General features: G+C 40.3%; 1 protein-coding gene across 13 annotated transcripts in view; it reads left to right on the forward strand.

Annotated features, from left to right (window-relative positions):
• Positions 1-27,442, forward strand: part of LOC135167414 (lachesin) — a 310,790-nt gene that overhangs the window by 234,564 nt on the left and 48,784 nt on the right. For 2 of the 13 annotated variants that reach the window (XM_064130644.1, XM_064130662.1), the window contains exon 1: positions 9,001-9,140. The exons of the other annotated variants lie outside the window; for them this stretch is intronic. In XM_064130644.1, coding sequence (XP_063986714.1) covers positions 9,074-9,140 — 67 coding nt within the window. In that variant the 5' untranslated portion in view covers positions 9,001-9,073. Of the gene's footprint in view, positions 1-9,000; positions 9,141-27,442 lie in introns of those variants that run through there. 13 annotated transcript variants of the gene reach the window in all.

The raw sequence follows: 27,442 nt of genomic DNA on the forward strand, positions 1-27,442 counted from the left end.
TTTGTAGAAAAACTTCTTTCAAGAAAATTTTTCTCACCAGCGAGAAATCCAGCGTCACGTACTTTCGACAAGTGTGAGAATGTTGCAAAAAAATAGAAGCTTTTTCTTGAAATTCTACATTTCATTTCTACAAGTTGTCTACGTGCAGGAGTGCAAATCCAGGCATTCGAAGCTGGAAAATACGTGCCCCATTGGAACACTGAAAAAAAGTTGATGGAAGTTAAAATAATGAAAGGTATTATGTTCTGCACATATTTTCATTATTTTTATTTCAATTATCATTTTGAATTTTTCTCTGTCGATTACCTCGGGTGAGTGAATTGATTTTCTATAAATGACAACTAATTGAAAATTCAAGACTGGAGCTCTCCGTATATATTGCGAATGAATGTTAAGCCATTTCTAATTAGATCCTCATCGAATTTATCATCGTGAATGTGGAGATCAAATTTCACTTATTGAGATGAAATCATTTGGAATTAATTTACAGTCAAAAAGAATTCGACTGTTGAATCATTTGATGATTCATATGAACCTGAAGACTATATTTGACAATTAAAATCCTTCAAGTCTCAGGAATCGTCTACTAGGGTCCTTGGACTCAACAAATCTCGAACAATGGGTGCTCGGTTCTGATGCATCGTTCGCCCTTGGATATTATATTGTTGATCCTCTCTATGATTAGATGATGAGAGCCTCTAGTTATCATTCCCAATACAAAGTCCAAAGCAGCTCAGAGGTACAGTTAATGGGCATTAAATCATTGATTAATTTTACCAATATCTATTATTGTGGGTACAGGAATCAAGAAGCAATATGGAGGGGGAAAGTTTGGCTCATTATAAACTTTATTAAGTCCGACCTATATTTAAGAAGCCTGGAACAATGCCCAGATCACAATGGTCAAACCAAAGCCGATTATAAACTAGTGCAATTAATTGCCAGTGGGCGTACAATGACTTTGTATTGAGAAATACGTTATTCAGGAACAGTGGAGGTAGACGAAGATGCGAGGTAGTAATTGGTATGCCGAGGCAAATGCCGGTGTTCATCCGCAAGAACTTTTGGAATTCGAAGGATTTCCACCCGGCAGCCAATAATTATAAACACTAGTATATAGTATGGAGGCATCGAGGAGTGGTTTCATTTTTCCGGAAGAGAAATTTGAAAGAAAGCGGATATTAAATTTTGGCCATCACAATTTTCACTCTCAGGGTGTCCAGAGATCAGTAAATAGACGTAGGGCCAACATTAGTGAATTGACAGTCGACAGTGGCGGATTTTAAATTTGCATATAAATTTGGAGAACATTTCCACTTCATCATGTGTCCTTCAAAAATGAGATTAATCTGGAATTTTCCATTTCTGTGAGGCGATTTCAATTTCTGTTACCTGAAAATTTCCTATTTTCTTGATCGGCCGTTAAGCTGAACAATCACGATAATCTAAAAAAGTGTATCAGCGATGTACTCAGCAGAAAATAATCCTCTCAGTTTTTCCGAGACAGATCCGTCCGTTATTTCAATGCTGAGAAAGTCGTCAACACAATCATTAACTAGGGTATCCCCCTTTTCCCGGCAATGTTCTCGGGAACAAGAAGTCGTGATATCACCTTGCAATGTCCGAGTGGTGCCTTTGTCGCCTCGTTAAAACTAAATGGAGCTTGTGAAGCTGACTCTCCTACTGAAGCTCTCGGGTATTACCACCCATTGCTTTGCACCATTGCTGTCTACATCAAAACTCAACGAAGGCTAAATCAGAGAGAACCTCGGGTTGACGATGTTGGCCCCTTCCATTCATCTTCTCCAGTTCGTTACCGTGAATTTCCGTCCTCAGGGGAGGAGACAATTTGGTGTTTCGTATATGACATTTCACTTTGTGGGATTAATTATCAAATGGTACCGTCAATTATCGAAATTTAGGATAACTAACTGGCCACAATTTTCGAGTAGAAGAATTCAATTTCTCCCATCATGATTTACCGACTTAAACTCGTTGTGGAGGAACTAAAATGGCTGACAATCTTATTTGGAGACTCGCATTCTCGCAGTCAGTGAGAGTCTCCTGATCTTCATAAAGTCAACCAATAATAACAAATCATTGATCACCTCTCAACTTCGATTTAACGCTGACGAAAATCAAACTCCTTGAATTGACCCATAGTTGACCTGTTTTATCCGTAACCCTGACAATGGTTGCATAAACATCACTCAGCATAGTTCCATTGACCCTCATGAACCTCCACTCAATATTCAATTATTACAAGTCACTTTGACGTAGACTCGTGTCAATAAATTTCTGGATAATTCAATTTTCAACAACTTGTTCATACACCCATTATTGTGCTCTATCACTAGACATATAGCTCACCTATGGTTTTTGGTTCATGGCCGCTCGGATGAGCTTGTCCTCGTCACTCTGCCTCCGATACTCGTTTCGGAAAACCAATTTATCCGAGACTAGGATACAAATGTCAAAGCAGTGCACTGAGATAATGGCGATGTGGTCAGGTTAGAGTGGTGTACAGAAGCGTTTGTTGTCATAAGCCCGAATCTTACGTTGATACAAATAGGATTCCCCCTTTCCTTTAACCAATGGCTTTGGGGGATCTTTCGGGAGGAAAGCACGTCTCTGCAACTATTTGCCCGCTCCCATTCACAAGTTAATCAATACTGCAAGTTGTGACTATACACCATTGAATGCGAGTTTATATTCAAACATTAAGAATATCCAAGTACTTCGGAGATTTTAAGTGCTTTTCTACTTTTACGGTCGAACATCAGAGCTTTCATGTGAGCCCTATTTGGTCCTAAATTTCGGGAAATAGTATAATGTTTCCCTTGTAGAAACTTTACGCGTTTGAATTCGAAAATCTGACAAGAAAATTAAAATATGAAAATCAAGAGCAGTTTTTATGAACAATTTATGAACACACCACCTACTTTACGCCATTACGATCAGTTATGAATCTCAACAAATTTATTGCTATTCAGAATTCTACCCGACATATAGCTCACAGCAAAGAAATTAAGGTGTTTGAAAATTCGAGTAATTTCAATGATTTCTTCATCAATTATTAGTGTTTTAATGATGATAATTATTTATTAATACTGTTCTTAATAGTGAATAAGAGTAATCATTATTAATAAAACGTTATTAATCTGAGACTCCCGGTTTAGAATGTTGCACGTGATTTAATTAACGATTTTTTTAATATATAGGGAATGAATTGAATGCCGCGGAAGTATAAAAAACTCAGGAGATTTGAGGACAACGCGGATGGAAACGATAAAATCTTTAGTTCTTTGTTATTCCTCGAGGATTGCTTATGCAAATTCGTTGCAGTCTTAAAGTTTGAAAAAAAAAGTTAAAATTGTAAATCCTTCCGTTCTGCTGGAATTCCACATTTCAGTCGGCCCGTTTTTCCGCATTTCTTGAAAATTGAATTACCGTGTCCCTCTTCTTGGTGAAAAAACATTGAGATGCCAAGATAGAAGGAAAAAAAAACTGAATTCAACGACTTGAAACGAACTTTGGATTGTCCTAGGTTGAAACGAAAATGTGGAAATTCTTCGTTTCTCCCAGTTGCCGAAGCTCGGTAGACTGTTTCCGATGCAAATTTCAGCGGCAAATAAGAGAAATTCAGTCCAACGAGAGGAGAATGAGTGAGTTTTTCGGGGGTTTACGTTGTTGGGTTTAAGCTATTTGCGTCTCTCTGTCTGCCTACTCGGTGATTTTGAAACTTCAAGGAAGAAAGAGGATAGGTGCTCTTCGCGTGGAAATGGTCGCGAGTTGCTGTGCAATTTCACGCTTTCAGCGTACTCATTCGCTTCATCGGACACCCCTGGAAGAGTTACGGTCGGAATAAGTCCATGGCAGGAATTGTTTTTTAATTTACTCGGATGTTAATGTGAATTACATTCACTCGAGTGATGCCATTTCATTTGTTTACGGTTGAAATGATCGGTAATAGTAGCGAGATGTTGAATGAGTCAGACCTGCTCCTGAATCAGATTCATTTTCTTTACCTGACCTGACCGACTACTCGATGAATTGAATACCATCTCAGTACTTACGAATTTATGAAGCTGATCAGGTAGACTTAGATAAAAATCATGAGATTAATCCCAATTTTATCGATGATGATTCTGTTCAGGTATTTCCATACGCATTCAGGCTTCAAAATTTCAATCAGGTACCATTCAACTCAATCTCTTTTTCTAGCACTATCAAATCTCCGAGTCCCGGAACCGTTGCGTTTCGCGGAAAATCCTGTAAACGAACTCTCCTCGAAAAGTTGAAAAAAGTCAACTCGGTATTTCGGAAATTCTCCAACGCATTTCAAGGGCCGAGTGAAACCCCTCGTTGAAACTCAGTCTGAAAAGCCTGTAGTCGTACAAGAGTTGCCCTTACTAATTTTCAACTGCCACCGACATACGATCACGTATCCAACAGCCAACGTAACACGAAAAGTTTTTCGCGATCGGTTGAATTTTCCAGGCAGTAGTTATACAGCAATTTCAGTACGGTGCACCAACCGAGGCAATTCTGTGATCGAGATAGCCATGGAAACTGACCACAAGAGAGAAATGAAGTTAATCGATGGAAATTGGTGACGAGCGGTAGGAGCTGTCTACGGACAAAGGTGCCCAAGGTGCACACTGGCTGGTCACATTGTACCGAGTAAGGAAGAAGTGAACGTAATTATCGAAGCTGTGGTGTTGCGTCAGAGCCCATGGAAGTTGCAGGGGGGTGTATGGTGTGCAGTTTATACGACTCGTGGAGAACGATTCGCAAAGTTTGAGTACCTAGTGTGAAGATGAGTCACGTGAAAGTACGGAGGGCTTGCCAGTGCCAGCGTATGAAAACTTTCTACCTCGCTTTACTCTCGTTGTACTTCGGTCATCGTTCTCAAACGACCATGTTATGTTACGTAATATCTATGTTATAACGCTGAAATGTCTCGTTCCGAGAGACGAACAACTCCGCATTCATGAGTGCAGGAACAAGCCAAAAGACATCCCCAACTGTAAACACATCGACCCATCTATGGAACACTAGACATGTCTTTCGTTGCCAAATGTTGGTTGTTGCCAAATTATATTGTGGAGGGGAAAACGGACATCCCATAAATCCTCGAAGGGTTGGGTCCTTCTGTAGAATAATTGTTTTCATTTATTCAATCAGGAAATTGGTGCTGCTGAATGTAGCTGTTTCACTATGTCAATTTACACGCTGAAGTCGATTTTGAAACCTGGAGGAAAACACTTCTGATATTTCTCATGTGTGAAGCATTGTCAACATTTAATGGGGTTTATTGGCCATAACCGGTTATGAATAACAAAAAATAATTGGAAGGTCGAAATTTACGTAAAAATCGTCGTCTGAGTGGTTTTATTATTTAATGTAAGAAAAGGTTCAACTCAGTTTCTGGTGTAAAAGAGGATTCTATTATAAGCTCTATTCTCAATGTGCAATGTCTTTAATTAGAATAGGATTGTTGCTTGATAGGAATGCGATAAATAATCGATTTCAGTCATATTCTGCTGGAATTGAATAGACGTCATATTCCCCTTTGTTAAATTATATTATATGAAGTGAAATGAAAACGGGATTTTACAAATTATCCGGGAATCAGATCATTCAGGTGAATGATTGATTTGATTTCCTGAATATGAAAAATACTGCTGTTCGGTAATGAGCTGCATAATTAATTCGCTGCTCGTGCTGCGAGCATTTAATATATTCAGTTCAAAATGTTCGATCGCTTCCAACGCTCAGAAGGAATAGACCCACTATCTCTCGTTACAATTACAACTCCAAGGTTCGTCTCAAGGTCAGTGATATCCACAAGACGTATCATCAGGGCTATATCACCAGTTGGAATCTGTATTACGTGCCGGCGTATATTTGTTACAATCGTCTATGATACTCTAGCAAGCTCCAACCACGACTTACCACGTATACCCTCCATATACATCAACAGACCATGTGCTGTACGCGCAAATCACGTACCTAATCTAGCAAACTGACACGGGAAAGTGGAAACGAATCGAGGCTATTTGAAACCCAGGGCGCAGAGTGATCGAGATCGCACATTTGCCCGCGATATTCGTGAAACTCGAGGGGGCTTCACAATGAGGAGAAGATTGGAGAAGGTTGAAAAACTTTAATCAAGAAACTGAAAATATTACTTTGCGGAGATTGATAAGGTAGTAATCAGTCTCAGAGGGGGTTATTGATTAGACAGGATAAATTAATTAGAATTGGCTGAATCGGAATTATTGATGAGTATTTTGACGATGGTGGCTTAAATGGATTATTTAGGATCATCATCCGTTGAAAATGAAGGGGTTCAATGATGGGATTTTATTTGACCGAAATTGTATCGCGATATTTCCAAGTTATTGGGAAGGTTGTGTGGATGTTACCAACCTTGGATATGATAAGATATCATAAGGGGAAGATTAAAGAAGGTTGGAAAACTTTAATAAAAAAATTAACCATATTGCTTCGCAGTGATGAATATAACTTCATTTATTTTCGAAGTTAGTTATTGATATGATGAGATAAATTAATTCGCAGTTGATGAAATGATAATTTTGTTGAAGAAACCATTAGTTTAAATGTTTTGGAGATAGTTGTTATCGAAGACCTTTCTTTTCGTATTAATTCAAAATTAGAAAGAGTTCTATCAATAGCCACAAAAAAAAGTTTGAAGCAATATTAGCCGCTATTGAACCTTAGTTTATCACCATTTTTTGGTAGAAACTCCAGCCCAACCCGTCAAACATATTTTATAAATATTAAAATCCCTAGCATACATCACAAGTTATTCTTGCATGTTCCGTACTTCCTTTCTCCTTCGTTTCACACTGAAAATATTCATGCATATTTGACCATTTTCCCTTGTAATAGAACGTGGAAGGGAGAGAAGAGGTGGAGGGGTTGGTCTAAAATGAAAACTGATTTGCCTCGTAACGGCGTTTTATTTCATCCCCTGTGTATTCTCCGAGGATCACGCCAAACGGCTCTCTACAGCCCTCCCTCTCCCTCGACGAAAACCTTCGAGTATAAGAGGCAAACGTATTTTCCATTCTGTTTTTTTATCCATTCTCATCTCATGAGAATTGGTGAGTGGCACGGGGTGAATTCTTTGTCATCAATTACCAGACAACAGTGACTTCCTCGGGTTAAGTCACGGTAATCGAATAATAGCGATTTAATGGAGTCACATTGCTTGATATATCCAGCGCAGAATAAATCTGTGCAAATAAAGATTGACATGATAGCTATTTTCGCTATTTTTAATCTCCGAGAATGACAAGGACTCAACTAATAATTATATATTTCAGGAAGTAAGATTTAATTAGCTCTCGGTCGGCTCAAATAGAAAGGAAATCTCAATTCATATTTTTCATGTTTAATTTTAAGCAGAGTAGTAGCCAGGAAGAAAACTTTAGATTTTCTGGTACTTAGAAATCCAAGATGATCCAAGAAGTTCGGAATAAGATTTTCATCATGAAGCACCGAGAGTACTTTCAGAGAAACGTCGTTTTCTAATTATATTCATGTTATAACTATAATGATATTACGATAATTCCATTCAGCCTAGTATTTCGGGAGTTCAATCATCACCCCAACTCAATCATTCTTGTATGTACTTCATCCAAGTGCATCAAATCTACTAAAAATTAGCAGATTCTCCAGTTGATCCACTTTTACTCGCTCTAATCAACAAATTTTTTTCGCCACTCGAATAGTATCAAGGGAAATGGCCACTTTCTCGCAATTTTCCGAAGAAAAAAAAACCGTTGGTATTAGATACCAAAAAACGGATATGGAGGAATGACTCTGCCATATAATGGAAACGATACTGAAAATGCTCGTCCTCTCCTTTGGCATTATTCTGGATGATCTGACAGATTCCGATCACGTATGTCCCGTTGTGTCGATCCGCCGCAAACGAGGCACAGACTCCCCCAAAAACCCAGTCTACATGTATATGCTCCCCCTTTTCCCCAACAGATACACTACCTGATGTATACTGCACATAGATTTTAAACTATCGCACACACATACCGGGAAAAGAAAGATAAAAAATGATCGCAAGACACGAAAAAAAAAAAAGAATCTTAAGGATGAGAATCTTCAACAAGCTGTCGTCACGGATTCCTTCCCATAAAAACAGAATGGTAGGACGTTTTATCTCGAGAAATACTCCGCGCAATTTCCTACGAGATATTTCCAGTGTGCCTTTCTCTATCCTCTCTCGCGGAAGGGCCATTATTATTTCCGCAGGTATTATTCACGATGCGCATCTGCAGTGAAGCCTCCACGCTATTTCTATGCCTGCTTCTTTCCTCCATCGATTATCGAATTCCACGACTGAACATGATGACCCCTTTCTACGTTTTCCTATTTTCTATTTTCCTCCCCTTCCCACTGGCTCACCCACTACCCATCGAGCCATTCCAGGATATGTCCGTGGATTATTTTTATTGTGATTTTAATCCACTCGTTCCTGATTCCCATTCTGAAGGTACTTCTGGCTGAAGCCACTGCTGACATCAATGTATTCGGTTATGAAATATTGAATTGTTTGGGAGCTCGTAAACGTCAACAAAAAGTTGAGATTCCTTATTTTCCTGGTTAGGAATCGTCTCAGTGACGACGAGTTTTCTTTATCCTTTCATGATGACAACAGCTGACTGGCGAATGATAAGGACTCGGTTTCATTGTCATTGCGTTGTACTCGTCCTCAGGATGTAGCAGGTACGTGAAAAGGCGGTGACTATGACGCTGGTGATGGCGGAGAGGACACGTGAGATGTACAGAATAGTTGTATCTTTTCTGCGCATGCGAACGAACTTGAGTTTGTGAGTGCGGTACGGCTGGTACAACTGTGAGAAACGGGCCACTGAGTGGGAGAAATTTGGTACGGGAATAAAGGCGCGTGGGCATGAAAATTTACCCTCGCATGCTACCCTCGGCCACTTTCACAGCCAGTCCGCATCGAGATTCCGGTGGGAAGTGTCGTTGTTCGTTCGTGGTGTTACAAGTTCTTAGATGGATGTCGCCGATTTACTATATTGTTGTAGTACTTCACGTCGTTACGATCGTCCAATTCTTCGTGGAAGGTTAGTGATTTATTTAATCAACTGGTCAGTGTTTCGGTGATTGGCGATCATGTTGACTTATCGTCAGTCGTTTATTTTGGTCATTCACTTGTGGGGGAACAGCAGAAGAACGTCCGGTGAATGGATGTTGATCATATCTGTCAGCTACATTTCTCAGCTTTTGACAAGATTACAAAAACTGAATACACCCCTGACAGGACCTTATTTATTGATGATCAATCCATCAGATCTCACGAGTTGGTAGGCAATTTGAAATTATGGGAATACGGGAATTGACTAGGCGATGCAAACGGTGAACTTGTTAAGGACATTTGGTCAGTTCTTCGGGTGGTAACAGTCATTCGAGTCTAACAAATCTATTCCGTAATAGCCAGGTGACAATAGAATATTAGAGGCCAAATCATCAGACATCAACAGATGCTGTCGATATAAATGGAAACATTTCAATCCACTTACAACTGACTTCAAAACAAACTATCTCCTGATACATCAGTCCAATTGGATTTTTCTGAGAAGCTTGGTATAATTAAAGCTGGTGTCTAATTAACGTTTTCATTCTAACTAGCATTACCTCCTCAATTTCTCAAACTAAAGTTGTGATAATGGAGAGAACTTCCAGAGCTTGTGCTTTCACTCTTCATTGATATCAATAAATAATTGATGGTGTTCCAGAAGATCGCTTTAAATTAATTTAATTATTTTCAATTTATTAGACCTGGAATCTTGAGAACAAATTTTAAAGTATCGAGAATAGGAACTTGATATTAATATCATAGTGAGCTTCTTCAGGACTGCTGGTAAGATGTCAGATCACGAAAAATCTTGTAGTTTTGGTCAGGATTTTTTAAAGGACAATGGTTGCACTAAATCTAGTCATCAATATCTTTTCTTCGGTCCAATATGCGATTCAAAATGGTCAGATATGATCAGAACATAGCTAGATGACCAAAAGCACTTCAAGCAGCTTCTAGAAAGCTTCAAGCTATGTCCACCTGGTCGATGTAACTGAATTCTCTGCGAGGCCCTGCAAAATGGAAGTTCCTCATGTAAGTGATGCTTCCGAACGGCTTTCTAACGAGTAATACCCTATCGATTTTGCGAAAGAAACTTGTGATCCTCGAAGGATCATCCAGGGTCTTCCAGCCTTTCATCTTCACCCAGTCCGTTCTATCCGATTATTCATTGATATCTCACTACATTATTTATAGTTGGAAGCAGGCTTTAGAATTAGACGATTCAACGGAGTTTTTCACATCTCCAAATAAACACTTCTGTTTAAATCATTGAACGAACCTATTCGGTATTCTCGCTTAGTTTGGCAGTCAGAGCGATCGAAAATATCTCGATTTTCAAACAGACTTTGTATCATTGAAATGCGAGAGGGATTTTGGTTTTCGTATTTGAAATTGGGGTATACAGTAGCTTTATCATTGAAGATATTCCTGTAGGGATTGCAGATGGAATTAACACAAACTATCGATTTTGAATTATTGCAACTGTCAAACTGTGTGAATTATTTCTGGATAACTGTTCATTTATGTAATTGCCTGATAGACGATCGAATTAGGTTATTGCAAACTGTTATATAGAGGAATGGGGCTGCATTATTTAATGAATATTAGGGAAGAGGGAGAGGTGATTTTATGGGAAAATCTGGTTTAATACAGAATCATACTTTTATCCACTCAATCGAATGAAGTAGTCAGTCGGTGTGATTGGCGAGATCATAGATGTCATTTTTAGTAATCTCATTGGTTATCTGTCCGATCAATCAATGAAAGACTAACGACAGAATAGTTTGCAATGATGAGTACAGGCTTGGGAGAAGAATCATTTGCCGCATGTAATTTAATTCTATCTTTCCAGTGTCTGATCAAGTTTCTGATGATCAGTTAAATCCATATGAATTCGCCTGCTCCGGTTCGGATGAAAATGGAATAGTGAAAATTATCATGACAATAGGATAGAATGCTGTGACACCGTAGTTGAAGTGTGCAGCTGATAATATATAATAATACTCATTATGGTGCGTGATAACCACTCTCATCATAAACGGTCACCATGTGAATGGACAATGACCCTCTGAACGTTAAATCTCGCAAATTCGCAATGCCCTCTTCATGTGTTCATAAACTCTAGATGTTTAATGTAGAAACACTATAAAGCGATAAACAAATTAAATTCATGTGAAATGCTTCCGATAATTTTGCAACATCTTTGTTGCAAACAAACTTATCACATATCAATCAGGTTTTCTGCTTCACAATTGAAATAATCATACCATTGGTCATTAATTAATTCCTTTCCCATATGAGGAAAACAGTTGTTTAATGTTGTGACCTTTTTTATTCCACATAAACGAAAACACGATGAGCAATTTAACTGAGCCTTCGATGGAAGTTCTATTGAGAGCTCTCCGAACAAATCTATTATTTCACTTGTAATTTCTCCTTCGCTATTTCTAATTCATGAACTCATCAAGTGCACGATCAATCTAATCATATCGTAAATAAATTTGTGTGGGTTTTCTATCCAAATTTCTCAATCCAATAAATGTCTCTGTACCTACTTTTGAATCAAGTTCATCATCTCAAATTTCTGAATGGAAGGTATCAATTATTCGAGATATTTTCTTCTTCAATTATCTTAAAAGGTATTTCTGCTCCTTAACAACCAAAACACTTGAACCAAAATTATTCCCCCATTCACCTTCGACTTCTGTACTTACTTACTGTTAATAGTTCATAAGTAGTTTACACACTGGAGGCGAAATATCGAACGCAAATAGGGGCTGAAAATACCCAGGAAATAATGCCAGTCAAGACTACGTGATATTTGCCAGTGTTATTAGACCCCGGTAAACTGATTTTCTGTTGTTTATCCAAGTCGATACATTACACCAGCAAACATTTAATCGACACTGTAGCTGTGATGATATAATCATGCTCAGTTCAAGAAACTGTTGGACAATTTATTAACAGCCCCAGCAAAGGCGAGTAACAAAGTGTGTTCTTTCGGATTATCTTGAAAAGTCCAAAGCAACAATCTCAGAGAGTAGAAAAAAAAAACGAAACTGACGAATTCGCTCTCTGTCATTGTCAAAGGTACAACCGTCCATCTGATTATGCAAATAGCCAGCGGTAGCCAAGGCATCCTAGTTTCCAGGCCGATTCCTCGGTCTCGGACGTATACAAACGTGAACAAACGGCTCACGACAGACCATACACTAGCACAATTGAACCCAGAAGTATTGAACTTTGCGTTTGCCGTAGAAGCTAATTCATGGCGTTGGGGATTAAGGGAATAAAATGTACGGATAGCTGCAGAAGGAAGATCGGTAAATAGGTATATCTGGATTTGGGGCGGTTTTCGGACGCTCATGGACCCAAGTGGTAACTCTACCTTCTTATTTTTTTAGTTTTTTTTCCCCTTACTGTTAGTATCCTGGTGGATAAAATATCACGATGAATCTAGAGTAACACAAAAATAAAGGAAGAACACGGGAAAAGCCCTAGGGACGAGAGCCACTACTCTTTATTTTCTACTTGACAAAAAACAGCAAGTCTAATAAAACTCTTGGGGCAACGTTGGAGATGGGTTGGAGCACAGAAATAACCCATTGACCACTCTCAGGGCGATTTGTTACTAAAGATTACGTCAGCCATAAATGTAGCTCACTAGCTACGGACACTATCACTCCAGCCAATGCGAATCGTCGTCGAGTATATGGTGGAAACTTTCGATATTATACGTCGGTAGATGGTGTAAATCTTACTGGAAGTATTGAAGAGTTTTTTGGTGGAGAGGATGGAATTTATATCGCCTGGAAAATCAGGTTCAGGTGTAGATGGATGGGAGGAGGATGTCTCTTTTTTTTATCGATCATCTGGCCAGGTTGATGATCATTACCTCTCGCTGAATTAAAACTGGCCGATGTACTTGTCTAAGTTTTTAGTCGAATTATACTAATTATAGCATAATAAAAGTGCCTATTTTTTGTAATTAAACTCCGACCTGCCCAGAATGAGATGCTCAAAAATTTCAATATCACACTTGAATGATCATTACTTATGAAAGATCACCCCTACCTTCAAAGTGACCTGATTTCTAGCGCACCTCTTTCCATGCGGCTGAAAGACCGTCGAAAAGTGCAATTCCGATATTTCGTTACGTCTTCCCTCCGGGATCAAACAGATTCATTTACTCGAATTTAGTCCCATTAGTGCCGTTACCAGGTCCCCGCAATGACACCATTCGGGTTATTCCCACAATACCTCTTCGGAGACCAGGTTATAATGATCGAGTGATTTCTGAAATCCCAGAATAATTAGTCCACCAGCATCATTCCATTCCTCTCGCTAATGAAACTGAGACCCCTTTGACGATACCCCATTGTCTTAATTCTTCCTCCTGACCCTGTCCCCTTGCTCCTTAAATACGGAATTTCCTCGGTTCCTCCATTATTATCACTTCGAATTTGAATCCAATTGACTGAAAGAGTTATAACCCCCTGAGGATAACAGTTGTTATGATGAGGATGGGAACAGCTGGAGGGATTCAAACCAGAGGGGGCAAGGAGCTTCATAATACCGTGAGCACCACCATATCGAGTTTATGCTAATGTTCAATAGACCTCTGGGTAGAATAGCATTTTGGCAATTTGGTATTCGGTACGGAATGGATCGATGTCATTGTTGAAGGAATGTGGTCTACGTCTAGCTGGCACAGCTCCGTGAATTTACGGTTATAGTGAATACAGTTGATGTCTATTGTTTTTAGGCACGTCAAACTTCAACTTTTATCAGCTCTATTTTATACCGGAAGTGAAATGAAAATATAAACTCTATCCAGAATGCCCGATCCTTGCGTTCTGTCTGGAATTCCACCGACTCCACGGTATATGCAGATACCTGATCAGGTGTCACATATAATTCCATTGAATTTCCTGCCTCCATCAGGCGCAACTGTGTACATGAGTCGTCTTCTCCATTAATTGAATCGCTCAGAAGAATCTCCTCGAACCTGATGCTGAATTGAATTGAAGTTGAGTTGCCAGATTAACGTGGATTAAGGGCTATTGTAAACACATGTGATCCTTCAATTTTCAGCAGTCGTACCTTTTACTCGGGATGAAAATAAAACAAAAATTGACGTTGTATAGAACGTCATGTCGTCGTGGTCTGACCAAAACTCAACCCACTCCACTTGGAGTGAAAACCGCGAAGGGACGTGAACTCGCTCTCACCGCTGAAACATAACCTCTCTTCTCCTCGCACACTCGCCCCCCTTCCCCTACCACTCTTTCCCTAGGTGCCATGAACCCTTGCTCATACCGTGTTCGCTGTGCCAGATTGTGCTAATTAATGCTAATTGTACGTACTAATAAATAACAGCATGAATAAACATATTCAGCATACAGCGGGGACACTCACGTGTAACCGTATCACGATGTAGTTTGCAATATTGCGTGAATGTATTGGTTGTCTGTTTCGAGATGGTATTTAGTACTGCGTGACATACACTACGTTAAATTGGAAGGCTGAAAATTGAAATATTTATTAATAGTCAATGCAATCAGTGAAACTGGAATCATAAAACATTTTGGGATTTTTTTTATTTTAACGGTGGGGGGTTGAGGGTTGGGTCGTTTACAAATTACGATTGCCTGAAGGGAAAATAAATGAATCATCAAACGTTAATTTGGGTCGATGGATCGGGTTATTCTATTTACCATTTTTCCTCCAATTTTGGGTATGATTTGTGTAAATTTGTAACATCTTTAGTTTTCGGAAATATCAATAGATATCGATGGTAATTTTACATCAATACAGCTTACACTCCTTGAATCGTTGAAATATCAATGCACTAAGATGACAGTATCGGACATAAGACGGTCTAATCGCATGATAGAATAACGATGTACATTTCCTTTGAACAATTCCTCACTGTTCTTTATAAAACGTTTAGCCCACCTTTTTGTTCATTAGTCGATCGATAATAACACAGTAGGATGTATATAACCTCACCAGCCGCTACCAGACCACCCGAAAAATTCAATTTCATAAACTGTCAATAATTTTAATACACCCGAAAATAGGTAATTGTTTGCGAATGAATTTTGAATTTCGGCATCTAGCTAAATGTCCCCTCATCCTCTAGGCGCATTTTCATTACAGGGCATTGTGTTACTGGCGTTAACCAAACCCAACACAGTTACGAAAGGTCTAAACCAGGCCAGACGGCGAATATTTCCTCCCCCGGCCCCTTGCATCACCCCTTCACGTGTCGCTCGGTTTTCGCCTCGAAAACGTGGAATTTTAATTCAGCAAAAACCGTTTCGGTCGGCTGTGGTAGTGCCAACGCAATGCACCAGTAAACTCTGCTATTATTATTGTTATTATGGATAATTATTCCTTTTTCCAGAGGATTTATGGACGAGGGTCGGTGGGTAATTGTCATTGAGTGGGCTTATTCTCTAGTGCATAATCATTATAGTCGAATTGATTGGAGGATGCGAGAGGATTGAGAAGGTGGAAATATATGTGTAGTACAGGTGAAGTACCTTGTTTTTGATCATGGTCTGAAATGGACCCGATTCACATCGAGAAAATATTGTAAATGGCATTGGAAAATGAGGCATGATGGAGTGATGGTTGGGTAGAACCTGTAAATGAATCGAAATTAAGTTTGTAGTAGTTAACGAAATGGGTGTAGGCGTTAACTGAATGAACAAAGAAAAGGAAAACTGTTAATGAAACCTCATGGGATCTAATACCACAATTTAAAGTAATTCCAGATCAAAATATGTGTCTTTCCTGGTTATAGACTGACTCGGAGTCAGGTATGATCCTGCGCCATTTGAAGTTTTATTTGAATGTTTTCTCATGCATGAATTTTCCAAAACATGAGTGACCTGAATAATTCAGATGACAAAATTCTATAGAAATGAGAATACTTTTATTGTCCTCATAAATGTTTTGGTGGAAATATTCCGAGAAGGTCATTATACCCACAAACTTTTCGTTCTCGGTGGGTTTTAATAGTCGCATTTGTGCTGGCATTTTCATTGAAAACATTCTCATGTCCCAAAACTTTTCTTCCCTCTACTATTTCCAACATATTCATTCAAAGTATGTTTCTGGATACTATTGAGGCCAAGTTCCAAAAATTAATTTAGTTAATGTAGAGCAAACCTTGACGTACTTAAAATTATTGATAGCTACTTTTACTTGTATACAATCCGAAAATTCAATTACAGAGTTGCGATTCCTCAGTGAATTGTTGGGCCAATGTCATATCAAGACTGAAATATACATTTCAAAATTGCCAAAAACAATTTTCAACCGGTGCATCTTCATAATCCAGGAGAAGCTGTTCTCAGAATTCCCTCCGTAATTTTTACAACTGCCACCCTTTCCGAGATTTGTATTCCGGATATATCTGCAACGACTACGATGACGCATCGCGATAGTTCTTTATCTTTATGACCTCTTCCTCTTGCCCCATACCGACTAGGTCACGGGTGCAAAACTCGGATGTGCAACAGTGCGACACGAAGCTACCTGCACCTTATGAACTTTCCTCTCCTAGCAGAGGAAAACCCTCAACCAATTAAGACAAGACCGCGATATTACAGGAAAGAAGATAAGTACAAAAGTCTGTAAATGCTTACCAGAATTAATTATCGAGCATTAGAGTTCCCTCAGTGACGAGTAGAGTGAGTCCTAAATCACTATATGATTTTAACCTTTCGGATTCCACCTCAATATTACAACGGACAATACGGCATTAAAATGATGTATATACTATATACAATAAGTAGAGCTTAAAGAGAAACCAGAAGTACCTGACAGCATATCGCTAATTAGACATAATCATCCTTCAAATCTATTATCCTAAACCAGAGCATCAACAACTTCATAATTTCCTAATTTTCAATTGTTCCTATAAGCGGGCGAGGGAAGCCTCCAACCAATTAAGACAAGACCGCGATATTGCAGGAGCGAGATAAGTACAGAAGTCTGTAATTTCTTACGGAAATTAATTATCGGGTATTATATTTTACCGGTGCTGAGCAGACCAAGTCCAATATCATTATCTGATTCCAATCTTTCTGATTCAAAGTCAGTATCGCAATGACTCAGCAGCACATGTAAACAATTTCTCCATTATGTGAATAAGGTAGCTATATTATGTCATCTGCAATACCATGGTGCTAATTAGAGCTGTTGGAAATACCAATTAATTATCTCGAATCGAACATATCGACACCAGATGTTCTCACATCCTTTTTCATTTAAAAAATGGGATCACAGAATAAGTGAATTAATCAAGCGAAATAGTTGTGTATTCCTCCGAGTCCCTTTCGAGAAAATAGTAAAAGAGATAGGGACAAAAGGCAAAGCTTTGCATCTGTAACGCCCCAAGGATTTCGCAACTGAAATCGTAAAAGGGGCTTTCACCGAGTAGGTCCAAGGGGTGGAAGCAGTATATGGTTAAGGTGGTAATGGTAGTGGTACCCATTGCCCGCGAAATCTAGTACTGCTAGGGTTGGTAGGGTTTGCCAGTGGTGGAGATGGGCAGCATGGGGCGCCGGAGGGAGGGTAGGGATCTAGAGCCGAAAGTGGAGGAAGGGGATGTGCAACTGGCATTAATCCAGAATAGGTAAGAGCCGAAGTATTCGTAGCAAGAGGGTCGGAGGACAAGCGTTCGGGTGATGGTAGGAAGGGAGGGAAAAACAGAAGGTGTGGGTAGGAAGAAGGGGGATAATGCGCCCACGATAAAACTAAGCCAGCTAACACCCGGATAAAAAGGAGACCTGGTGGACGCTTGGCAGTGTCACCAAATTGCTCGAATATTTTGCACCACTGGGGTAACCTTCCCACCATATCTATCTCACTTGCACTTTTCTCACAGAGGGTTGGCCATCTAACAGAGAAACTAGACCGCTTGACCGCAGTTCCGTGGGCATGGCTAGTGTGATAAAGTTCCGGTTTAAGGCAACGCTCTCCATTTAACCTCATCCCTTTTCTCCTCTACCTTTGTTAGATGTCTTCCTCCTGAAACTGCCTCACGAGATGGTGAAAAAACATATCCTAGTGGATTGGTGTATTTCGTCTGGTCACTTCAGCTCTCATGGCTTCATATAAAAAACTTTCTCTTCGAAAGCCTGAAGACTTCTAGAGGAACTCCATCTATGAGTTCCGGAACGTCTGATCAGGTATTGATCTTGCTTAGCTACAGAATGACATATCTACTAAACCCAAATCACAAGCTCTATATCACAGGACTCACCCCTGCTACATAATCTGCTCGGAATCACCACACATGTACGATGATCTACTCCGGTTATTCGTAAATTTTATAGTGCATAGGGGAATCCCAGTATCATCGCTGCAGCGACCTATAAAAATGACTAGTCTTGGTATATTGTCAAGGTTAATCTGTACGATAGATACGGGCCGCAGCCAACATGGAGTTCTCAGTAGAAATAGGGGTAAGGCGATTTGTCACGATTTCGTGGTTAACGGATATCGCGTTTTCCCTTCTGCGCCTGAACTACCATGGTTTATATGCACACAGATATAGAGATGGTGTAGGGGTTACCTACGGGTACCTTTCGAACATCGTCGAGCTGCACGGGGTTAAGGGTTAATTACACGCTACCGCGTAACGCGTTTGGTGTATCCCCCTCCTTTCTATAAGGGTTAAACTTTGGACACCATTGATTTGTGGAGAGTTACCACCCTACTGAGAGTGCAGGAAGGATAGAGGATAGGGTGGGAGGAGGGGAGCGAAGTGAGAGTCAACCACTTTCCGCGCTTGTGAAATCGCGTTGGTGATCCGGAAACTTACTTAGCTAGGGTTAGCTAGTCCTTTCTCATCTATGTATTGTGTATAGAGATGTTCAAGACCAGAGACTGCTTTAGGAATCGTAGTCTTGAGGTGATGATGGCGAAGGTTGAGGAGATGGTGAACAGAGACAGAAATTGTGAGGTTTCTAGTCTCATCCTCGTAACAACTTAGTTGCAGTACTCTCAAATACAGACCATCTTCCCAAGGCTCTCCATACTCTCAGGATATTTAGCTGTAGATGAGACACTTCCTGCTATTTCACTATGAAAATTTTCCACTCTCATGGGATTTGTTGGTAGATACTGGTGTACATGGTGCAAACATGCTCACACAAAACACCGGAGTTGTGGATCTGTTCACTTGATTCTACTTTTCCCCTCACACCACCAGTCACAGGAGAGGATCGTTCGTGTAAATGTGAATACGTGAATTTCAACCTCGATATAGACCTATTTTACCCTGTGACGTGTATATTGAACACCGGAAAGATACAGATACTGAATCACAGATTCATTCCACGAAACTGCGGGTAGTGGAGGACTTGCTAGTTTCACAAACTAGAAACTGCCCGAGGGTATTTTCCAGTAACTTGGCATTTACCAATTTGTTTCGAAGGTATCTCAGATGACTCCGGTTTTATTTGATAGTATTTTGTGTTTTTGTTCTGCACTGTGTACGTGCTGCAGGCCTGATACGTGCTGCAGTGAATCATGGTGAAGATGAAATTAGGATCTCAACTTGATCAATTCGCGATTTTTTTTTACTGCTTCCACAGAAGGAAGGAGTAATTCTCCAACAAATCCGGATTTCGATGGTCTTTGGGGAAAAGCGAGTAACCACAAAATTGATAGTGGCAGGTAGAACAGACAAGTTAGCACAATAGGGGGAACAAAAAAAGGTGAGGTGAGGATCGATATGAGCGGAAAAAAACCCAGTCGTATTGGTGGGTGGTTCGGGGGCAAAAGAGTGAAACAGATTTGTATATATGCGTCAGTGCCGACATTGGTGGTAGTACGTGCGAGAATTGGGAGTTGGGTGGGAACAAGTGGGTGCACGATAGTGCAATCTTCCGGCGGTGTCGCGTTTTCCGGGTGAACGATTTCGCACAGCTACTTCCACCCACCACTACCTCTACCACCTCTCTCATTCTCGTTCTCCCTCCCACAATTCGTGGTTGGGTTTTCTTCGAGTTCCCTTTACTCACTTTCTGCAACTGCCACGTGTTCGTCCTCATGAAGATGTTCGTTTTGGACAAAGGTTTCTGAATAGAGGTTACAAGTAGAAACGGGTGCCTACGTAGTCAGCCACTACTGGTATTATTTACTGAGTTTCAATGAACTCTTGTCGGAATAAAGACCGGGCTTCGAGGTGATCCAGTAATCACTCGTTAATAAAGCTGCTGAGAATAACTCTATCACTATGGAATTGTGTTAATGATTGACGACGTCATTAACAAAAACATGAAGATGAATCCCGTAGCCCTGGATTCAGTTCTCATACTACTGTGAATTCAGCCATTTCGAATAGCTATCTGTACCTCTACTATCTGTATTTGGCTTGCTCCACTATGGTTGCAAATCTCTTGAGCTCATATACCTGAAAGTGAAGGGAATGAGAATGCGGGCAAATTTCCTGCTGAAACAGCTACGGGATTTACGGGAAATTCTGCAAAATTTATAAGTTTGAATTAAGGGGAAGATACAATCTCTCTTGTTCGCATTTCACTAGTATTTCATTTTTTTCTGGTTCCTTGTTTTCTTTGTTTGCATTCAGAGTGTTTATGGGCATAAAGTTTATTTTGCCGGTAGCTTTTTCAGACGTCACTTATCAACTATTGTGCAGGAATGAAAATACTGCTGCTAACACCTTCAGTAATTTATTTCTGCATTTCATTGGAATTAGTATTTTCCAATCACATGCGGATCTAGCAATGTACAAGAGCTGGAAATCAATTTGTAAAACGTAATAGTGTCCTCAGAATGTGAACAACCGCTCATCTCCATCCCCGAGGGTACATCGAACTCGATTGATCAAAGCCAGATTGTTCAGTTGAAGAGGGAAAGATGAATTAATAAATTGAAATATCTCACGATAATATCTCCATTCCCATTTGTTCAGACACTTAACCAAGTTGGTAAAATACTTCAAACTTAATTCCATTTTTTGATCGTGAATTACCATGGAGGGTAAAATTGCTCCGAGAGAAATGGAGATGAAGGAAGTGACGGGTAATCGTTCGTGACGTTTTCAATGAAGAAGCGTTTAAGAAGTTGAGAAGTCGTTAGTTCAGGTCCGGTCGGTGCACTCCGGTAGTCCGTCCACTCCCATAGAAAGCGAGTGAGTGAGACCGAATGGGTCTCTATACTACGGGGACAGGAGGGGAAAAAGGAGGAGTGAGAAGTTTTGCTGGTAGGAGGCATTGGCTATCTAACAGGCTGAATTTGAAGAGGTAAAGCGAACCTAGATAGAACCCGAGTGAGGGAGAGAGAGAGAGGGAGGAAAGAAGAAATGAGCTATCATGTTCGAAAACTCGAGGAGGATCGACTTCGAATCCTGTCTTAATGGGGACGTCATTCTAGATAAATTGCTGGGTATAGCTGTGACGAGGGGAGCTAGCAAGCAGAAGGACCCGTATGAGTACGTGAGGTGAATTTGGTTATGCAGTTGGAAATCGTCTTCTGACGAGTCGTTATGAGGTAGCTGCTCTTTACCAGAAATTCCACTGAGCTTGAGCCTTAACGAGGAGAAACTTTTGGTGAGGATGGCAGGAGAAAAAGCTGGGCGGCTCATCAGTTGAGACAGAAAGCTTGAAAAAAAAATACCAAAGATCGTCCGAAAAACGAAGCCCTTTTGGCTCGGCATTTCACTGAGTTTACTTCACTACCTGGTGAATACGAAACGGCAATTCATCTCAATACGAAACGGTATTCGATAACCCCACCATATTCAGAAATGGAAATGCTCATGGAGCGGAGCGATTCTATATTCGCGAAGGAGGTTCTTAGTTGCTATTGGTATACACGCTTTTCAGACCAATTGAAAACCCGATGGAGTTGAAAGGACACACTGTTATCCAATTCAGTGCCCCTGTTTTTTTTTATCATCTTTACCTACCCGCCTGGGTTGCCGTTAGCCAATAGTTCTTGGGAAAGAAATTTTAGTAACAATGCAGATTATTCAGAATACAGAATACTAGCAGCCATCGTGGACCCATGGGGAGGGTTGGGGGAGATGTGAGTAGTGCACAGTGGTTAAATGCGCGAGCTGAGCCGTTTGTTCAAGATCACATTCGCCGTGTCAATATAAATGTAAATGTCATTGAAACGGGGCGGGGGGGGGGAAATGGGAATATCGTACAAAGCCCAGCCGCACACATCGAAATTCCCAAGAGCACGATTGAACACTACGAATATTGCGGATGGCCGTGTGGGACCACGCCGCAATTCAATCGCCCCACGGATTGGTACCTAGAAATGCCGCGTATTATACCTCATTTTCGGAATGTTGAGAGCGGAAATCTCAGTGTAACTCCCCAGTGTCTATCAGAAATTATCGAATGGAAATTGGATGTTTTTAGTTGAGGAACCTCTCTGAAGAAGGGTAGGTTTTGTCCACCTGGGATGGGCGCTCTCCGTCGAGAGCGTTTTTCAAAAATTTTTGGCATTCAGCGAAACGTATGATGAAGGGTCAGTTTTTCAACCACCAAAATGTCAATCTACTTTGATCACCAACATCATAATTGAAAAACGAATCTCCAAGTGTTAGTTTTTATAGATTGTGCAAGGTTCTCTGGATCGACCTCCACTTACCCCAACTAGGACGACCAGTTTGAAACCCTTTTCATTTTCAACTACTTCGAATACACCCAACTCTGTCGTCTGTTCTTTTATTATTATTCCACACTGGCAACCATTCTCTCCTTTTCATCCTTCCGTATTATACTTTACACAGGTCTTATATTCTTTTCGGTCCGCGCATTTGCCCTCGAGCTGCACACAGAAACCCAGGGCTGGGAAATTTAAAACTCCATTTTGGAAGAGAACGAGAGAGAGAGAGAGAGACAGCGGCCGGAAGAGACCAGGCGGGCTTTAATTTAAAAACTTAGCGTACCAACCACCGTACATTCGTGTTAAGTTTTCATTTGAGAGAAACGGTTGCCAGAAGTGGACGATAGTACAAATACAACCAGCCAGTGGGGTTGTATGAGTACATTGGTTGAATACAAAAAAGCGAAGCGAAGTTGTAAATGGATGGGTTGCAGATCGGCCCTGGTGAGAGAGATAGAAATTGGATAGAGTTACATCAGTGTGGAATCGTAAATATTCTTTCTATTGTCATAAGTATAATTTTGGAAAATGCCCAGCATTGGCTGCAGTGGTGGGCCGTCAATGTGGAAGAGGTTTGCAAAAAAATTTGCGTGTTCTTCTCCCACTTCTTGCTTCTCAAAGGAGACGAAATAAAGTTTACAGGGGTTAGTTCTTCATCCTCTCCTTCCCCCTTCCGTCGCTCTCTTGCATAAAGGTTTTAAAGAATATAGCTCGGCGATTCCTCCGGATAGCGAGAGTTTCACAGCTATGCCACCCAAGTTGGAAAACTTATTTCACTGTATATGCCCCTCCCCCTTGACTTCGGCCCCTCTCATACTTGCGGCTTGGGTGCTGTTATACGCTTCCCCGTATTTTATTTAGTCTCCGCGAGGAGTGCAGACTGGGTATGGTGGAGCGGTCGTGAAGTCGACGAGGATGACGAGCACAAGAGGAATAAAAAGACGGGAATAAAGAGGGAAGAGGAAAAAAAACAATTTTAAAATGATGGTATACAGCGAATGGGGAAAAGTACGTGGAGTACGTTATTTTTCATTATTACTGGTGGTGCAGGGATGGCTGTGGTAATTTCACCGCTAATTGTCAATTTTCCAACACCCTGGGACACTTGGTACGCCCCTACCCCGCGATCCCCGGTGATTAATTTCATCACTTATATTGTCACTGGCTCGCTGGACGCATTCGTTAATTTCATAATCCCTCTCCAAAACTGTGTCTCCGGATGTCCGATTTTATTAATTCAGATTTGGATTTAGTGACGTCATGAATAGTCGATTTGACGTGAACGTGGGAAGTGGAGGAATTGAAAAAATTGAAAAACTCGTAATTCCAGTTTAATCTTTGTATTTTCAGCCAGAAGTTTTTAGTGGGTTGAGTATAGGTAGAGGTGATAAATATATCTGCGTATGAGGCAAATCCTTTAAGAGATTGATATTCTGACTCCTGGGAAATAAAAACTTGTGTTCGACAGGACTTTAATATTTTTTATTTGACTTTAACAGGGGAAACAAAGAGAAAGTAATATTTTTTATCTCTTGGTTCAGAAGGGCCATAAAAACGGCTATTAGTTCAGATTTGGCCATTGAAGCAGGAGAGCTGCTCCCGCTATCGTCCGACGGATAATACCGTTCACCTGTATTTCTTAGGATTGGCTGAGGCGAAAAATGTTTGTTTATTATCCAAATATTTGTGTCATCCTTTTTTCTATAGGTCAGTATGAAATACCAACCGGCACGTGAGAGTGCAATAAAAAGCAATTGAAAATACGAAATCCTATCAAGATCCCCGATGTCAGTTCCACAACGACGTTGGAATTATGACATTGAAGATCCACACTTTGGTGTTGCACATGGAGCTGACATTTATTAATTTTTTCATTCTATATGACTCAAATGAGGCATTTGTGCTGCCTAGCACCACAAGGTTCATGAAAACTGCAATTAATTCAGATTCGGCAGTTAAAGTAATTTAATGAAAAGTACATCTCGTGGTAATGCGGCGTACGTACGGCTGGGAAGAATGAAAAAACTTTTAATTCTTGGTTAATCGTTATGATTTCACCCCGGAGTTTTCACTAGTGTGAATGAAGGTGGAGAGTAGGTGAGGGAAATGGTGTACAATAAAAGGCCCGCACTGGTTTGGGGGAATTCTGAATCGGCGGGCGGTTTTCCCATGCCACCGGGGACTCGTACCAATTTGGAAATGAATATTTCGTCCCGTTATCTAGCTCCCTTCGGGCCAACACCCCTGGATACCTCTAAAGCACACACCCAGTAGTCTTGTACTCAACCTTCCACGCTCCATAGTCTACGTGTATAAAGACTGGGGAAATTAACTCGGCTGAATGTGAAATTGAATTTATGCCCTTATAAGTTTCCTTCATTTCCTTGACCCCACGAGACTACCCGCGTACAGTCTTTCCTCATTCCGAGAAGTTCTTTCTTTTTCCTTATTCTTGGGTTGAGTTACCTAGGCGTGAAGTTATTAATTAAACTCGATCCTAACCTCATCCATATTCCTTCTCACAATCTTCTTTATTTATTTTTCTTTTAACACTATTTTTCCTTCATCGTTTTAGCTTCTGAATAAGGAATTATACTCAGCTGCAACTTATTCAAGCCAAATGCATTCCCACTGGATACCGTGTCTTTGAGAGCTTTCAACTTTAAACATTGAAAAGATTTTTTTTATGCGAAGAAAAAATCCCATAACAATTACTAAAAATTTGAAATCGAAACAAACGATAACAAACGATAATCACCAAATACCATTAACCAAAAACACACAATTTTTCCACTCACAAACTGAAGAAGAACAACATGAGAAAACAACGATAGAAAATCCTTATCAACCCAGTCTTCTTCCACGAAATATAGCCATACCCTGAATGCTGTCGTATCGAACCAGAATAAATGGAAAACGAGAGAGTCTCTTGGATTTCACAGGTCACTTCGAACTTGTGGATTTTCTCCTTTTTCCTCACCTCTCACTACCCTTTTTCTATATCCAGGCCCATTTCCAATAGTTTTGAAACGTTTCTGAAAACTTCCAACTGCACGACACACTGAGAATGAAATAGAAATGTGTGTGCAGTTTGTCGTGTGCTTCTCAGGGCGGAGACAGGGGATTGGGGAATGGGCTGGGGAAAGGGAGACAAGGAAAAATAGATAGAGTAAAAGTATTTTGTCTTCATGTGTTACATGCTCCATGTTCACATGCCCCTTGGTCCCTCCTGCACTTGACTTAATTTCAAATACTCAGAGCTGTGTATTTGTACTTGTTGAGAGGGGCAAACAGTGATGATCTTTCTTAATGATAATTGATGAAATTATTTTCTCGGATGGAAAATTTACCAACGTGTTGTCGCTTTTTGCAGCTGGGGATTATGTAGGTGGACAAGGGGACAAACGACTTGACAAGCAATGACAGTTTTTTTGCCACGTTCATGGAAACGTTCGGATGTTTTTTGATAAATGGTCTGTAGATATCAGTGGCAAGTTTTTCAAGCGTCACGAGAGGAGGGTGGGAACAACGGAAGCATGGGTTTCTTCCTTGATACTCGGTCATTTCTTTCCGTATACACATTGGCGTGTAAACCGATGGCAGAACACCGGAAAGATGAATTGATACAAGTCACGCGTGTTTTATGATCAGTCAGGGGATGTTGACAGTTGTCAGGAGCATTTGACACTCCTGCAAGTCAATTTTTCTGCTGTCATAATTTATTTTTTTTAGTGTAACGTCTGGATTTACTCAGTTTTTATTGATGTGGTCGATGGAATCTGAAGGGAAAGGCCTATCAAGTTTTCAAGTCAAGGGCTGAATTGGTGCCTGTCAGGTTTATATGAATACGAGTGGTAGTTTCATTTTTGAGACGTCGTGGAATTCATCAACATATATTATACATGCACAGACCAAACTCACCCCAATCAGTGAGCCGATCTCCACCTGATCAAGCAAGTCCACCATCCTAGAACGGCAGGGATAGCCCCTATGGTAATTAGGAATTTTAAATGCCTGATTAATAATTTATTGAGTTTAGCGATATAATAATTTTATGTGCGAATCTGAATCGGGTATATTCCACTCAGATCCCAATTTCTTAGTGATCCACTTCATTAGATAAAAATACATGGCATTAGTTAAGTCGGGGTGAGTTTCAACTTGGGTCACAATTTAATCAGTACCTCTGATATCTCTGAACTCTCGCTAGTTAAATTTTTATATTTTATACAGGTCACCGTGGCTATTTCCACGGAATTGGTTCATCCATCACCCTAAGATGTATGTGACTAGATATATCAATTATGGTAGATCCTAATTGTTCGATTAAAATCACAGGACATCCCCTTGTACTTGAATTAAATTCACACCTATCACCATAGCAGCAGTATTCTCAACAATCCCCACTCCCATCGATTCAATCGTCTCGTTGTACCAAATATTCCCGAAAATTTAGATAAGAAAAAAGAAAATGCGCTCGGTACTCGTGATATCGCGGCAGAATACGAAAAATCCAGTTCCTGAGTGGTAATCTTTAAAGATGCAGACTACACAGCCACCACCGAAGAATTTGGTTACCCGTGAGACTACTTCACCCTTCCGGTCACGCCTCTCTCCTTC

The sequence above is a fragment of the Diachasmimorpha longicaudata genome, chromosome 1 (assembly GCF_034640455.1).
Source record: "Diachasmimorpha longicaudata isolate KC_UGA_2023 chromosome 1, iyDiaLong2, whole genome shotgun sequence".
In the NCBI taxonomy this organism is placed as follows: Eukaryota; Metazoa; Arthropoda; class Insecta; order Hymenoptera; family Braconidae; genus Diachasmimorpha; species Diachasmimorpha longicaudata.